Source organism: Amphibalanus amphitrite, unplaced genomic scaffold, assembly GCF_019059575.1.
Source record: "Amphibalanus amphitrite isolate SeventyFive unplaced genomic scaffold, NRLGWU_Aamphi_draft 000060F_arrow, whole genome shotgun sequence".
NCBI lineage: Eukaryota > Metazoa > Arthropoda > Thecostraca > Balanomorpha > Balanidae > Amphibalanus > Amphibalanus amphitrite.
This window is the reverse complement of record NW_024881556.1, coordinates 569,689-585,926: the sequence shown is the minus strand read 5'-3', so window position 1 is coordinate 585,926 and position 16,238 is coordinate 569,689. Positions and strand designations below refer to the sequence as shown.

Genomic DNA, 16,238 nt, shown 5'->3' with positions numbered 1-16,238 from the left:
TCGAAAGAAAATTAATCGATCTATCATTTGAGACTAAGAACCCTTGATTCCTTCAAAGGTTGACCGAGATATCGCTCGCCGAAAACAGGCCATTTAACATGTAAACCCTATGGGCTGGTAGGAAATGTACGCCGTGGAGCAGCAGTGCTACCAGCTAACTTCGGCGGGGGCCGATACGATCAGCCTTCACTACCTTGAGGAGTGGACTGTTTTGCTGTTGACCAGCTGTAAGGTCATGTGACGTCATTAAAGGTCGCCGAAGGTTTTTTGCCAATAACAGACTCTTCACAGGAACAAGATACAGCCACGCGGACGAACTCATTGTATTCAGCTCGTCAAGGCGCATCGAATGATATACACGATGACCTCGAGGTCACGTGGCCTGAGGTCAACCTTTAACCTTGACCTTTCGAGGTCAACATATATATATATATGATTGGTGGATGCGGATTGATGAGAGGATCATGATGATGCCCTTAGTTTGTTCCTAGCTTGGCTAGTTCGAAAGTTATCCGAGAAAAACTATCTTCATATCTAGCGCCGCCATTTTGACTTTTTGACCCCTGTGACGTCATCTTTGACCTGACCTGAAAATGACCTCGGTAAAAATTGTAGACCTTGAACGTGCGTATCCCATGCCGTTTACTGCTTATCGCTACCTTGCTACCTTGCTTGCTTTGTTCTCGAGATCTCAGGGTTCGTCCGCCCCACCCCCGTCGGTTGTAAGTTGGCGCAGCCGCAGACCCCCGTCCGACGGTGCGCGGGTTAACCCTATTAGTGGCAGGGGGGGTTGTTTTTATCCACCCCTCAGGTTTTTCGGGAATATCTCCGAAACCGCTGAAGCTACGATGCTGAAATTTTCTGACTTTTCCTAAAACTAAATTGGGCACATTCCCTGAAAATTTCAAGTTCATAACTTTACCAGGGGCGGCTCCAGAGCACTGGGAATTGGGGGGTCCTATTCGTGAAGCGAGTCATTTGGGCGAAGATCACGACGCTGCACCAGTTTTACGAACAGTGAATAAAAGGTATCATGTGATAACATATACAGTTATTGTGCATCCTCTTTTGACACGTTTTTGCTATAATAGGCGGATCCAGGCGTCCAAAAAGGGGGGTTATGTTTTACCTCCCAACATAGGTGCCCTGACACCGCCTATGCATTACCAATACAATTTTAGTCGTTCTCTCATAAGAAAATTATAACATAACAAGACCATTACCACCCTTTTTAGAAACAGTACCAACAAAAACCTTATTTACTATACTTTTTGTGTACCCCCAATCTCAATGATCTGTATCCGCCTATGATTTTTGAAAATGCATATTTTTAGGATCCATGTGAATTCCTGGTTCATTCTCTATCGATCGGCAAAAGTTGCGTTAAGATTGGTTCAGAAACCTGGCCGTGATAAACAGTCTAAAATGTATCTGCAATTTGCCCGTTTTTACCCCCCTCTACCCCCCCTATTGACATTTTTTAATTTTTATTTTTTAGAAATGTAGATCACGTTGAGCGAAATCGAATGCCGTTTGAATTTTGAAAATCGGCCCGTTAGATCTCGAGATATCAAGGGGGGGTCGTAAACAGCCCCCCCTGCCACTAATAGGGGGTAGCCAGGAGCCTGCCACTAATAGGGTTAAGGGGGTTGGTGTTCCCCCGTCTTTCCCTATCAGTCGGTGCGCCTTGACAAACTGAACACAATGAGACCATTCGCGCGGCTGAATCTCGCTCGTGTAAGAAGTTATTAGCAAAAAAAACCCTTTGGTGACCGTTGATAACGTCCCATGACCTTATAACAGTTGCCCAATAGCAAAAAAGGCCTCAATGTAGTCAAGGGTGATCGTACCTATATGAAGTCATTTATGGTGAGTTGGGCCATTCTGACGCATTTTCGTGAAAAAAGACAAGCAGCTGATTTTCCTTCTTGACTTATAAAGGGGGTTAAGAAATTGAGATGACGATAGTTCATCGATATCAAAATTCTGAGACATCCAAATTGTAGCTAGAAACAACCTCGTTACATCTTGCAATTTTCAAAGGACTCCGTCATCTACTGTAGCCCTCACACGGTGACAATGCTGCAAAAAAGTGATTTGAGGTCGGGTCATTCGAAGTGACCTTGAAAGGTAACTTGCACACCATGTGTAAAACTGATGGGGGAATACTCATGCCAAATATTGCGGCGCTGAGAGGCGTGGTTTTCCCGCTATTAACAGAGAACCTCAGGGAGGCGGATATCCCCCTCGGTACGCAGCTAAAGTATAGAACGGTAAAAAATATAATGGATGACCAAACATATTTATTGATATTTATGTCCAGGAAAGCATACCAACACGAAAATACGTACCGTAGGTATATGGGAAATAAGGAGTTGTCCCAACTACTGGAGCAGCATTTCCAACGGCTAACAACAATGAAAGAGCATCGATCTTTGCATATTGACAACGAATAAACTACGACACCAAATCATAAGGCGGCGAATCCTGCAGGTTAACGTTCGGCCGTGCGATGGCTGTGAGCTCATACAATGGGCGTTAGTCATTAACAGAGTCATCTGTTTCCTTGCACACCGCAGGAGACCTATCTACCGACTGCAGCGGCAATGTGAGTAGTGCAACCGCCCCACACATTTGTCTCCGAGAGGTGACACCAGTGACAGCGAACCGCCGCACAGGCCGCCGGCCGCTCCGGCCACCGGCCACCGGTGGTCTCTGTCCGCGGTCCCCGGTGGTCCCCTGCGGTCTCTGTCCGCGCTCCCCGGTCCCACTACTCGGCTGGCGGCGGCGCGGTCTCCCCCGGCCCCGGCGGTTGCTCCTCGCCGCCCGGTCCATCGTGCTGGCCGGCCGCGGCGCCGTCCGCGTCCGGCTCTGTGTCCAGTTCCGACCGCTGCTCCGGAACTCCAGCTGCGTCCACGGCCGCCGCCGGCTCGGCTGTGGTGCTGCCGGCCGCAGGCTGTGCCACCGAGGCGCTGTCTGGCTCAGGATGGTCCGCTGCGGCGCTGTCTGGCTCAGGCCGCCCGTCTGCGGCGCTGTCTGGCTCAGGCTGCCCGTCTGCGGCGCTGTCTGGCTCAGGCTGCTCGGCTGCGGCGCTGTCTGGCTCAGGCTGCCCGTCTGCGGCGCTGTCTGGCTCAGGCTGCCCGTCTGCGGCGCTGTCTGGCTCAGGCTGCCCGTCTGCGGCGCTGTCTGGCTCAGGCTGCTCGGGCGGTGGCCCCGCCTCCCCCGGTGGACCGGACCCTGCTCGGTCGGCCGCACTCTCTGTCCCTGTCCCGTCTGTGTCGGGCTGTGGGGGACTGTCCGCGTGTGTCGCCGCCGGCGGCCTGCCGTCCGCTGCAGTCTCTCCGTCAGCGGCGCGCGCCGGCGGCAGCTCCGCACGCTCCCCATCCTCCCCGTCTGCTCGCGCCTCGGCACTCCCGGCGCCCGCCGCCGCCGACGCTGGGTCTGTAGGTGGCAGAACCGGCGCGCCGGCAGGTGGCGGGCCAGTCGCGGATCGGCGGCTGTCGCCCGAGCCGCGCGCGCCGCTCGAGTCGTGCTTCAGGCCCATCTGGACCAGGAAGTCCTCCGAACACTGCGACTCCAGCATCTGAACAGGCAGACAAAGCAAACAAAACGAGTCAGCTTCACATTTGCAGTAGACATACCTTCTCGCCTGACCTATTGGTTTTCCACATACCCACATATATGCATGTAAATATTGCCCTCACCTCACTGTGTGGTAGGTTATAGGGATTCAGCAGAACCGGCCAATATCTCAAAGGCTCTGCTATCGGGCGCGCGGAAGTCCTAACGAAGGGACGCACAATCTGGGGACCTAACATATGCATCACCACTTCATCTATCCCAAATTCCTGGAAACATTCCACTGTCCACCCCATCTTCAAATATGGCAGCCCCTCGGATCCCATCAATCCTAGACCAATCTCATTGTTTCCCGTTATCAGGAAGGATGTGGAACGCCTTGTTCATGAACAGCTTAACCACTACCTCTCAATTTACTATCTCCTTGCCTCCTCGCAGCACGGTTTTCGCCCCCGATACTCCACAGAGACGGCTCTGCTGTCCGTCACAGACCAAGTCCTCGCGGCCTCTGATAGGGGAGAACTTTCACTGCTGTGTCTCCTTGACCTAAGCAAATGCTTTGATGTCATCGACCACGAACTTTTGCTTTAAAAAAAACTGACTGCACGGGATCGAGACCACATGGTTTTCTGCTTTTCTTGTGGGACACATCCAGAGCGTGTCCCTATCTAACGGCGCCGGAGGCAGACTGCTGTCGCGGTCGCTTCCAATTAATATGGGCGTCTTTCTAGGGTCTGCCCTAGGACCGTTACTCTTCACAATATTTTCGAACAACCTCTCGCTATACGCAAGTGACGCCACCGTTTTCCAATATGCGGACGACACCCAGGTTCTAGTGAGCGGCCGAGCCGACGACCTCAGATCTCTCGGTCAGATCTCTCGCATGAAAGCTTCGCTCGCATTAATCACCGTGACTGGCTGTCTTCACGCCCTCAAGCTAAACGCAAACAAAACACAGCTCATGGTTTTTGGCGGCTGACAAAATTTACGGAAAGTAACCGACTTCAGCGTCTCTTTTCGTGACTCTGTGTTGCAGCCATGCGCGCAGGTGGGGAATCTGGGTGTTGTCTTTGACAGCGCCCTGTCCTGGGAAGCACATGTGTCCGAGGATAGTCGTCGGTGTACTGGTTTGTTGATCGGAGTGTTTCACGCACGAAATTGTCTCCATGACGGTGTCATTAAATTTCTCGTAACAGCTCTGGTCATATCACGGATCAACTACTGCCCTACCGTCAACCGTGTACGGTAACGGGCTCAGAAAAATTTGACCGACTCCAGAAAATTTTGAGCTTTGCCGCTAGAGCAATTTTCGGACGGCGGAAGTTTGACCACGTCTCGGACCTGCGCGACAGACTTGGCTGGCTGTCACCAAAATCTATGTCAGATTACCTGACACTCACGATCGCGCACTAGGTCATTAAGCACGGAGAGCTCGAGAACCTCGCTGCACTGTTTGTCCCCAATCAAAATTTTCGAGACAGACACACGGCAGGATCATCTCCTTCATCTCCCCCGAACGAGGCTTGAAACCGGTAAACGGCGTTTTGAGTACCAAGCCGCGGAGCTGTTGAATAGCCTCCCACCCCAGGTAGCGCAGCTGCCACCTGCCAGCTTCGCCCGGTCTGCCAGAGACGCTATACAACACCCCGCTACGCCGCTGACGAGTCTGTATAGTAGCGGACAAAGCATGGCGACCATAGGTGGATGATCTGTTTGTGCTTATGTATATGTTACAGGGGGTTTGAGAAATCCGTGAGTTTGCAAACTCCCTAGGGAGTTCGCAAACTCACAAACTCACTGACCCATCAGTGAGTTTGCAAACTCACTAGGGAGTAGGGAGTTTACAAATTCACTAGGGAGTTTGCAAACTCACTGACCGGTCAGGGAGTTTGCGAAATTCCAGAGCGATTGGGCCAAATAAAAACAAGTGTGCAGCATGTGGGTGGCATACGTGCCGTCCGTGATGTTAAAACAAAGGCGGCAGTAGTTGAAGGGCCTCGCACGCTGACAAAAAGCTTATAGATCATATGCACACCATAAATACCTTTTTTGATTTTAAACTGCTCAGTGCTCAGTGATCTATCCAAGCATGTACCGCCGCTTTATTTAGTCATACATTTATTCAGTTCACGTCCCAATTAGATCCGTTCCACTCAGGTGTGGCTATTCCAGAGTCAGGCTCAATATATCAAAGTAGAAACAGCTCAGTTGGTCACTTATGCTAAAGTACAGGCACACGCACCTATTCACACCCATTCTCACTCCGCCATAGACGTGTCATCGAGAGCCTGGCACTCACTTGGCAGCCAGCCCAGCTGCGACTGGCGCACGCTGCTTGTTTGTTTTTTGTTTTGTTGGGTTAGGCCCTTTCGGTCTGACAAGACCATTTCAGAACCGTACGAATGATAGGAATTAGGGGGAGACATTGGTCTGAGCAGACACCCTACAGAGTCGCCGGGGCTGAGCCCGTCCGAATGGACAGGCCGACCAGCCCCCCCACCCCCCCCCCCCCCCAAGCACTCATCGCACCCGGCTACGGGGTGCGCTCCCTCGGGAGCAGCGGTGCCGCTCCAATGGAGCAGCCCGCATGAGCTAAAGGTGCCTGTCCAGCCCGGAGTGGGGGTTTCGGCGTGGAGGAGAAGGATTCCAGTATCCTGATTCCTGAGGATTGAAACGACGGAACGGAGGAGCACGTTGTTCCGAAGCTCTCCCCTTTACATAGCCGCGAGTAGCATTTTTTCCGGTAAAACAATTAAGGATCTGTAAGCTTTTTGTCAGCGTGCGACGGTTATATAGGCCCTACCACTTGCCGCCTTTGTTTTAAGATCACGGACGACACGTATTCCACCCTCATCTTACACACTTGATTTTATTTGGCCCAATCGCTCTGGAATTTCTCAAACTCCCTGACCGGTCAGTGAGTCTACAAACTCCCTAGTGAATTTGTAAACTCCCGTGAGTTTGCAAACTCACTGATGGGTCAGGGAGTTTGCAAACTCCCTAGGAAGTTTGCAAACTCACGGATTCCTCAAACTCCCTGTAACATCAATAACGATGCGTCAATTTGCCAGAAAACACGGCTTAATTAGAAAATGGACCTGAGGTTGTTCCTCTTATGACATCATAGCTCCGTGACCTGACCTGGCCCGGTCATTTTTGAAACAAAAGGTGCGCAAAGGATGCTTCATTGGCTATGCCAAACCTCATCCCGATCCGACGAGCCGTTCGGAAGCTACCACGAAAAAAACTCGGCGGGGGGGGGGGTGCACCAACCCCCTCCCCCCACGGGCGAGGGTTAAGCCAAATTTACGATGCTGATGTACATGCAAGTCATTTCTAAGGCGCTCAGAAGACGGCAAATTGCTATTCGAGTGCGTTGGGCTACTTCTCGAGGACGGCACCTCACTGGTACCGCCTAAAACGTTACGAAATTCCCTTGCTGTCATTTACGGTGGTTACGCCCATTATGCTGCCCATGACTCCCTCTCTTCCATACCTGGGGGATCTAAACCTAACATACTTTTATCCTCTTCCTCGCCTACAGACCTACTTGCATTGCCTCAAACGATCTGCTGCACAAGCCAGGGTCTGTTGCGTTCTGGAAGAAGCTACTCGCAGACACATCCCCGTCCCGGGGACGTGGAGGAAGGCAGCTGAAGGAACTGGAGCGTTACGCTCGTCGTGCGTACCGGCTGCTCCGCAATAACGAACAATTCGCTGAAGAACTGCGCACAGCACAACGTCTTTGCATTCGTAACCAGAAGGTCACTGCAGTATCATGCAACGATACCAACCGTGAATGCGAGTCTATGTCTCCATCCTGCGACGGGGCTCTCTGTGTCGTCTGTGTCTCTGTGACGGGTGTGTCTGTGTCGTGTCGGCTCTGACCCCGGTGCCTCGGACCCCTCGGAGCGTCGTCAGGCGCCCATGTCACCCTGTGGAGATGCAACCAGTGCCCGGGCTCATCGGCTCAGCTCTCCGAACCGAGATGTTAACATGCCAATCAGCGACGAAGAGTCCACCAGTGGTGTGGCGCAAGGAGGGCTGACTCGACCGGTGACTCGAACAAAAACCAGGATACATCTGAAGCAGATAGCAGTGCAAACGTTCCCCAAGACTTCACCAATGTCGGCAGTGCCACAGCTCGCTCACAGGTGGATGTACGAGTGAAGCGGGTGAAGAGGAGTGGGGACATCGGAACGGATGCACGAGTGAAGCCGGTGAAGAAGGGTGGGGACATCGGAACGGATGCACGAGTGAAGCCGGTGAAGAGGAGTGAGGACTGAGGACACCAGAACGGATGCACGAGTGAAGCCGGTGAAGAAGAGTGAGGACTGAGGACACCGGAACGGATGCACGAGTGAAGCCGGTGAAGAAGAGTGAGGACTGAAGACACCGGAACGGATGCACGAGTGAAGCCGGTGAAGAGGAGTGAGGACTGAGGACACCGGAACGGATGCACGAGTGAATCCGGTGAAGAAGAGTGAGGACTGAGGACACCGGAACGGATGCACGAGTGAAGCCGGTGAAGAGGAGTGAGGACTGAGGACACCGGAACGGATGCACGAGTGAAGCCGGTGAAGAGGAGTGGTGACACGGATGTACGAGTGAAGCCGGTTGAGAGGAGTTGGAGCTTAGGTAATGTCGCCCTTTTAGCTTCCGACCTTCAAAGCACAGAGGATGGTGAGTGGCTCACCGATGCTGTGATCGATGCGTATCTATTGAAACTGGCACATCACGCAAAGGCAAAAGTGACGATCTTCGACACACATTCGCTGACCACGATGCGAAGGTGGCCAGTGTCTCGAGTACTTGCTGCCGAGATCATGAAGAACGCACCAGCAGACATATGTCTGGTGCCCTTCAACACCGGTCAGCACTGGGTGATGTTTGCCGTGAATCGCAGCACAAAGAAGATCGTATTTTTAGATTCTCTCTGCCCTAAGCCCCCAAGTAACAACATGCTGAACAGGAGCAAGCGATGTCAGTATCGACTAGACATTCGCTACCTCCAGGACCTTCAGGCGCTCCTGGAGGCGGCTGGAAATGCAAAACGCTGGTTAGAGTGGGAGCTACTTGTTCCCAGCAACATCGTCACACAAGTAGGCGGAGACGACTGTGGGGTACACCTTTGTATGTACGGGGAGTGTATCCTGACCGGGTCGGAACCTGATCTCAGCGCCAGTGCCATGTCCGCACATCGGAGGCGGATCAACAATGCCATCGCCGTGAGTTGACAGATGTTCAGTGTAGTCGGCCTAGCAAGTAGCATGGAGGACCAAGCTTGAAACGTCAATCACATCGTAGCCGTAATCTAATTAATGTATTTATATGCAGGGTTTCGGAGTCGTGGTGGTTCTGTTCCGACTCCGACTCCCGCCTCTGAACCGACTCCGACTGCGACTCCGACTCCGACTCCCGGCCTGATACGAAATACGAAATCCCTCGCACGGCGGCCGGGGTAGACAGATATGCGTTTCCTCAAGTTTGTTCCGAACGACGTAACAGGGGCCGTAAAATTTGGTAGAACTGTTCCATCATCAACTGATGAGTGAGAATTTGATGTACAGTTATCTACGGTCAGGTCACTAGCTGACCTTAATACGCGCACTGCGTGGGGGTTGATTTTTACCCCCCCCCCCCCCTCAGGTTTTTGGTAGATAGCGGAAAACGGCGGCGCGCAGCGCTGACAAATTTGACATACCTGATTTGGCATCTTTTCCGCACATAGTGTGATAATTTCAACACCAGGTCACCTAAGGTCAGGTCACCAGGTCAGGTCAAAGGGAGCAACCTCCTGAAAAGTTTGAACTCACGCCAAAGCTACAACCATGAAGCGGTTTATTGAAATTTGCAGAAGTTAAAAGAGTGACATAAGTATAACCTTCAAAGCGTATGCATGTCTTGAATTTTTTTTTACATCTTTGACCTGCGGTCAGGTCAATGTTTTGACCTGCCCATTATAAGTGAATGCCAGCATGACCGTTCTTAGTCAGGTCAGATTAAAATTGAACTTCCTATATCAATGGGAACAAAAATCACCATATTAATAGGTGATTTTTGTTCCGATTGATAAACTTGTCTTCACCAATATATACATGAACTTCCTATGTCAACCAATATATCGTTTGTCTCATTTGACGACGCTTGATCAGAGAAAGCCGAAGGTGCAAGCTTCAATCGTCCATCTCTACGGAGTCAGCGGTTATGATAGATAACGTTTTCACGAAAAAAACGACGTTTTGATCTTGGTATCTGGATCCAAACTGGTGACCTGATCCGCAGACAGACAGCTCTATCTGACAACTTAGCGAAGTAGTTTCAAAAGTGGGTTTACATGTTTTTGTTCGCACCTCTTCGCTTCGTGACTGGTCTGAAATTTGAAGCGTTTGACGGATCACCCTTTTTGTGTATGGGGATGACAGTTGCACACTTCCAGCTGGAAGGCACGGTCTCTGTAACAATGCTAGTATTAATAATTTGTAGCAATACTGGCCCGATAAAATCGAAGCAGAGCTTGAGAATGTGCAGGGGAATGTCGCCCTCCATTTTAGAATATTTGTTAGGCATTGAGAACAATATTGGTTTTAGCTGATCTGCAGAGTTACCGGTACAATGTTAAGTAATTCCCTGATCCAGAGTTACTGGTACAATGTTCAGTAATTCCCTGATCCAGAGTTACCGGTACAATGTTCAGTAATTCCCTGATCCAGAGTTACCGGTACAATGTTCAGTAATTCCCTGATCCAGAGTTACCGGTACAATGTTCAGTAATTCCCTGATCCAGAGTTACCGGTACAATGTTCAGTAATTCCCTGATCCAGAGTTACCGGTACAATGTTCAGTAATTCCCTGATCTGCAGAGTTACCGGTACAATGTTCAGTAATTCCCTGATCCAGAGTTACCGGTACAATGTTCAGTAATTCCCTGATCCAGAGTTACCGGTACAGTGTTCAGTAATTCCCTGATCCAGAGTTACCGGTACAATGTTCAGTAATTCCCTGATCTGCAGAGTTACCGGTACAATGTTCAGTAATTCCCTGATCTGCAGAGTTACCGGTACAATGTTCAGTAATTCCCTGATCCAGAGTTACCGGTACAATGTTCAGGAATTCCCTGATCCAGAGTTACCGGTACAATGTTCAGTAATTCCCTGATCCAGAGTTACCGGTACAATGTTCAGTAATTCCCTGATCCAGAGTTACCGGTACAATGTTCAGTAATTCCCTGTGTGCACACCAGGTTGACCAGGCACTCCTAATGTTTCTCGGTTAGACGTTTCAAATCGATCAATAACTTCATCCCTAGTTTCCGTTCCCACTCTGGTGAAATACGCATTGAGCTGGTCCGGTGTCAGTCCCTCGGCCTGAACGGGCGGGCCGGCGTCTCGGCGCCATCACAGGCTGCAGCTGTCGATAAAGTGCGGAGGGCGGTGTGTTGGCGATCCGTTCGGCTATGCTTTGACGTGTGTCTCTCCTGATGGCTCGCTTCACTTGAGCATTGAGACGGTGGTAAGTCTCGTCCTTTTGGTTGCTGGCAGCTCTGCGTTGCCTCATGAGATGCAGTGTGTCGTCGCTAACCATGCGGGTGGAGACGGATTGCGAACACGATATCTGCGGGCGGGGGCGTGGCGATCGATAATCTGGCTCATTTCTTGAATGAACAGGTTCCACTGTTGTTCGCACGTGTCTGATTTCGGAATTAGCACTTTCCAGTCCACATTGGAAACATCGGCCATAAATGCCACCTTGTCCATACGGTGTCATGCCCGCCCTGTTCTGTATGTGGGTTGTGCCCTGATGCGTGGCATGTCGGTGGTGACTGTCACCCGATGGTGATGAGACGAGTAGTCACATGGTTGTACAGTGCACTTGGGTGGGTTGGGTCCTTCAATCAACTGGTCGGACACCATAACGACATCCAGTATGGACCTCTTCGGTGAACTCAAACAAACTCTCAGTAAGATTCGTTAACAGGATGAAGAGGACAACAGAGGTGTCTTAACCCGCCATTTGGCGGGGGGGGGGGGCGGTTAGACACTTTTTTCGTGACGCTTTATCTCCGGTTTGGTGCGGCTGCGCGTACCGCACTTTTAGTACCGACCGGCGATCGTGGCTGTGTGTTACCGTCCACCGGAGGCCGACAGTGATTATGCGCATATTTTGACTTTGTCTCGTGTGTCCGCAGAGCCGGATACCCACTTCTGCTAACGGGAGACATTAATATTCCTGAAATAGCCTGGTCATTGCGTAGTGGCCCTAAACTAGTGAAACGCTCGCAAACTGTATTTTTGTCGTTGGGCTATTACACGTGTGGTGTTGCTGAGAGAAAGGTTAACGGACGTGCCCATGCCACTCTGCAGTTTGTGAGGGCGCTCACGTAAGGGTATCACCCCGGCGAGAGAGGTAGCAACACTACCCACTGTTATCGTCTCTGTTATCGAAATTTTAAGAGCGTCAATGCTGAACTTCCTACATGAAGCCCAAAAAGGTCCATCAGCGTGACCTATCTCTGACTCGACTCAAATCCTTGATTTTTGCGGCTGACTTAACTCGACTCGACTAATTTGAGTCAGAATGAGTCAGAGTCAAGTCAAATTTGACTCGTGACTTATGAGTCAAGCACAACCCTGGCTAATACACCATATCCGTTGTACAGTATATCTAAAAAGTATGTCCCCTGGTTTGGCTCTCCCACAGGAGGCGAATCGGTAACTTGGCTGAATCCCAGTTGCGGCACCCGGCCGCCAGGGTCGCTGCCGCGCGAGCGGCCTTGACCGCTCGCATGTCATTGGCAGTTCGGTCCCTCCCCATCTATTCCGAGGTGGGGAGGGGAGAAGAGGGGAAGAGAGGGGAGGGAGCGGCATCCGCTCGGCACTGGGCGATACCTGGCTGACCCCGCGCTCCCTCGCTGACCTTTGTCCTGCCCTCAGGCGAAGACCGACTTCCTGGCCTGTAGCGGCCCAGCGGAAAACCGAGCTCGCGGGGCGCGACTCCATTGGCCCAATCTTATAAATGGAATGCTGTCGTATTCACGGCATTAGATAATATTAATAGTGATACCAGCAGTAGATGTGGTAAAATACAGTCCAAAATAAACGAAAGCACACGATTCGTGCATAATGCGCCCTCCCATTCAAATAAGTCCGCCCACTTCGATAGATGGTGTAGTTTCTTAGGGCGTAAAAGATGCAAAACACTACCGATTTTTTTAGCTCGGCCACTGGGACCGACAATATACAATTGACTGAAATGCATGAAAACCATTTTGCATTTAGGTAATAGCCGTTTTCTGCACCCAAACCTTAGCCAGTGACGCCCTGTCCATTCTAAAGCGTTTATAAAATTGGTCCCAGTACCCGATTTTATATTAGGAAGTCGTTTAAAAAGCATCTTATTTCTAACGAATTTATTATTATGGCCACTTTCACAGGACGTCTATAGAGCTTTGACTTTTACATTTCTTCCTCGTTCAGGAGTAACGTTTTAACCCTCACCGGACCTTCAGGTTTTCTGAATACCGAGGGGACGTTGGGGGTTGGAAGTGAGGAAACAGCCCCCTTCGCCGATTCGCCCCTAATTGAGCTAGAGCCTCACGAAAAAACGATCGTGTGCGTCGTTACGAAATGCAGCGATTGGTCTCCGATTTAAGGACCAGGGTCAGCCGATGACTTCGGAGGTCAGGTCAAGTGGCCCAAGGCACAGGTTCGGTTTTTGGTAAATAACTTCGCTAAAAATGATCGCAGATCCGCGATTTTAGCAGCATCGTGTTTGTCTAGCTCAGGCGTGTCGAATGGTATACTTTTTCTTCGGGTGAGATCAACTTAACCCTCACCCGTATAGAGGGGGGGGGGTCGAACGGACCCCCTCCCTCGATTTTTCGCGAATAACTCGCGTAAAAAGCGGCCGATCGCGACGAAACGTTAATCAATTTTACACCCACCCTGAAATTGTCATGACCCTGACCTTAATGATCTTTGACCTGCGACCTACTTTTCGAGACCATGTTTGGCTGGAATCGTGATTCGGCGTATGTCGGCTCGCATTAGCGGCGCGTTTGCAGTCTTTTCGTGGTTTTAAGCGTTCAAACATGGGATATGATGTTGCTTCCATGCATTAGGGTGGGTGTCAAGGTCACCGGAAAGTCAGGTCAGGTCATTGACCTTTGATGACCTCGGCTCACTTTTTCGAGTTTTACATGTTTCTAGGCCAGTTTTAGGAGCTGAATTCGAATTTAGCAGCCATATTAACATTTACGAAGTAGTTTTGGTGCCCTCGTAACATGTTGCGAAGCTGTCAGAGGCGGTTGCCACTTGCCACCTACTACGAATACCTACCCTTACTGGTTGATCTGACCTGACCTGACCCGACCTGGCCTAAATGCATGAAGACATCATCTGTGATCAAAACTAACATGATATTCGTGATCAGCATCCCGAAAACCCCATATCAGCCACGCTTTACGACTTTCTAACAGGTCCCGATTTTCCCGACTTTTGGGGTCATTGACCTGACCTGGAAAGTCAACCGATGACCTAGGACCTTAAAATTGGGTATCTCGACTTCCTCTCGTCACGGCCAACACGCTCGTTTTTTCCGCGAAGCTCTAGCTCGATCAGGGACGAAACGGCAAGGGGGGTCTAACGGACCCCCCCCCTTAAACGTTTGCGGCTGGAAAAACACCAATACGGGCGAGAGTTAAGGTGTTAACCTCGGATCAAGGTCAGGTCATAGCCCGTCAGGTCACGAAGCTGGTCAAAGGAGGTCATATTGCATATCAATCGATTCGGCAGGTCTTTTCGTGTCCATTAGTGGCTTTATCGACTCGGTAGCTTTAGTTGATCGGTAGTTATTGACGAAAAACTGGTAGCCTTAGTTACGTAATAAATGACGTCACGCAAGATCAACAAAGCAAAATTGAAGCATCAGACCTTGCAAGGAGCGCATGAAATCACGATTCCGTGTGCTTGAGAATTTGAGATAGTTGTATATCATTTCCGGACCAAACTAGCAATTTCCATATTCCCCTGACTTTTAATGGTAAGAGACTGACCTGATCTCAGGCGACCCTTCAGAAAATCCGAGATATACATTTATACAAGTTGTGAGACCTCTCGATCATACTATAAGATCCTGTAAGTTTCATCTCCCTATGAAAGCTCTGCACTGAGGGTGTTGCGAAGTTGGAACATTTTAGGACTGTGCACACAGTCCTAAAATGTTGGGGACAGTTTAGGACAGTTTCACACAGTTCATTTTAGGACTGCTCATTTATGACGTCATAGATCAGTGACCTGACTTGACTTAAAAATGCGGTTGGCGTAAAAAAATCCGACTTATCAAATCCCGACTAAAAAAATCGACTTATAATTCGGTTAATCAAATCCCGACCATGTTTTTACCTGGCCATTCATGTTCTAGCCTTACAGGTGATTGTTTGAACGCGGAAGATGTTGAATCTTGGTTAACCCCATACTTATCGTATGATAAAGAACGTCAGTGTTAGAAAGTTAATTAACAATTTTATTTAGGATAGTTTAATTCAAGTGGGTATAATCCGACTTGACAATTTTCTAGGAGGGTTTTGCAGCGCTATTAGTTCGCGCGGCATTTAATTAGGTATAAATCATTGCTAATTTCGATCCGGATATCGTTATTCAATGCTGGCCTTTGCGTCCTCAGAAAGTTGTTTATAGTCATGAAGGCTTGCATTGACCCATACTTTCCATTTTTCAGCACTATTATTCGCCGTAGTTGACCAGGTGTTTTTCTTCAGCTCTCCCCTGAATCCTTTGGCTTAGATCTGGCGTATCACCCGTGCATCGCAAGACGCACCTACCACACACAAGTTCATGATCCCCACGAACCCACATCAGCGTCCGTTCGCTTGGTGTGTGACCCCTTGACCTTTGGCCGCCACAACTGCCAGCTTGCTGGAGCACCCCTCCCTACACGCGCTGCCCCGCCCGCTCCCCTCCCTCCCCCCTCCGGGGTCGTGTCACGAAGGTTCGGGCTTACGCTACTACCGGCCGCTGCGCAGCTGTCACCAAGCGCTTGGGAATGTGTGGTCTGGTGCGGATTCAGCCAACTACCGGCTCGCGACACCAGCGCCACGTAGTGGCGACGGTACATTCTTTTTAGACACACTGTACACTAATAATAACCCTGGTAGCCAGTAACCACCCATGTCGCCTTTCTGCAGGCCGCTCCGGTGCAAGCGGAGTGAAGCAGTCCACTAGTTCCACCATTTTATGCGAAGAAGAGTTTATGATGCTACGATCTGAAGTGAAATCAGTTCCTGCTGATGTGCGCCGCTGAGTTTATCTGTCCAAGGTGGCCAATCGACACGCCCGTTCCTGACGAGCTGTGTAACGGGTAAGTGACAGAGGCGGCTATATGTGGAGGTGGGTTGTATACGGATATACATACGTGTCGACTCGCGTATGTACTTGGTACTGTGCTGGCAGATGACGGTGGTAGTGTTTGGAGCGTAGATGGCTGGGGTGGGTGATTTAATGAATTTATATACATCACCATGGTGATATGTTCGGGTAGCTTGGAGCTCTATGTAGGCAATTGTAGCAAATGCATCGGCTGACCACTTCGTTAAAGAATGAAAATCATTACCAGCTCCTCAACCCGCGCCCTGTTATGGCTAT

General features: G+C 50.4%; 1 protein-coding gene across 1 annotated transcript in view; it reads right to left on the bottom strand.

Annotated features, from left to right (window-relative positions):
* Positions 1–2,286: 2,286 nt before the first annotated feature.
* LOC122378485 (cilia- and flagella-associated protein 44-like) overlaps positions 2,287–16,238 on the bottom strand; it is a 229,857-nt gene continuing 215,905 nt past the window's right edge. Inside the window, exon 38 of the mRNA XM_043359594.1 lies at positions 2,287–3,583. Within this exon, the coding sequence (XP_043215529.1) occupies positions 2,771–3,583 (813 nt within the window). The 3' untranslated portion in view covers positions 2,287–2,770. The remainder of the gene's footprint in view (positions 3,584–16,238) is intronic.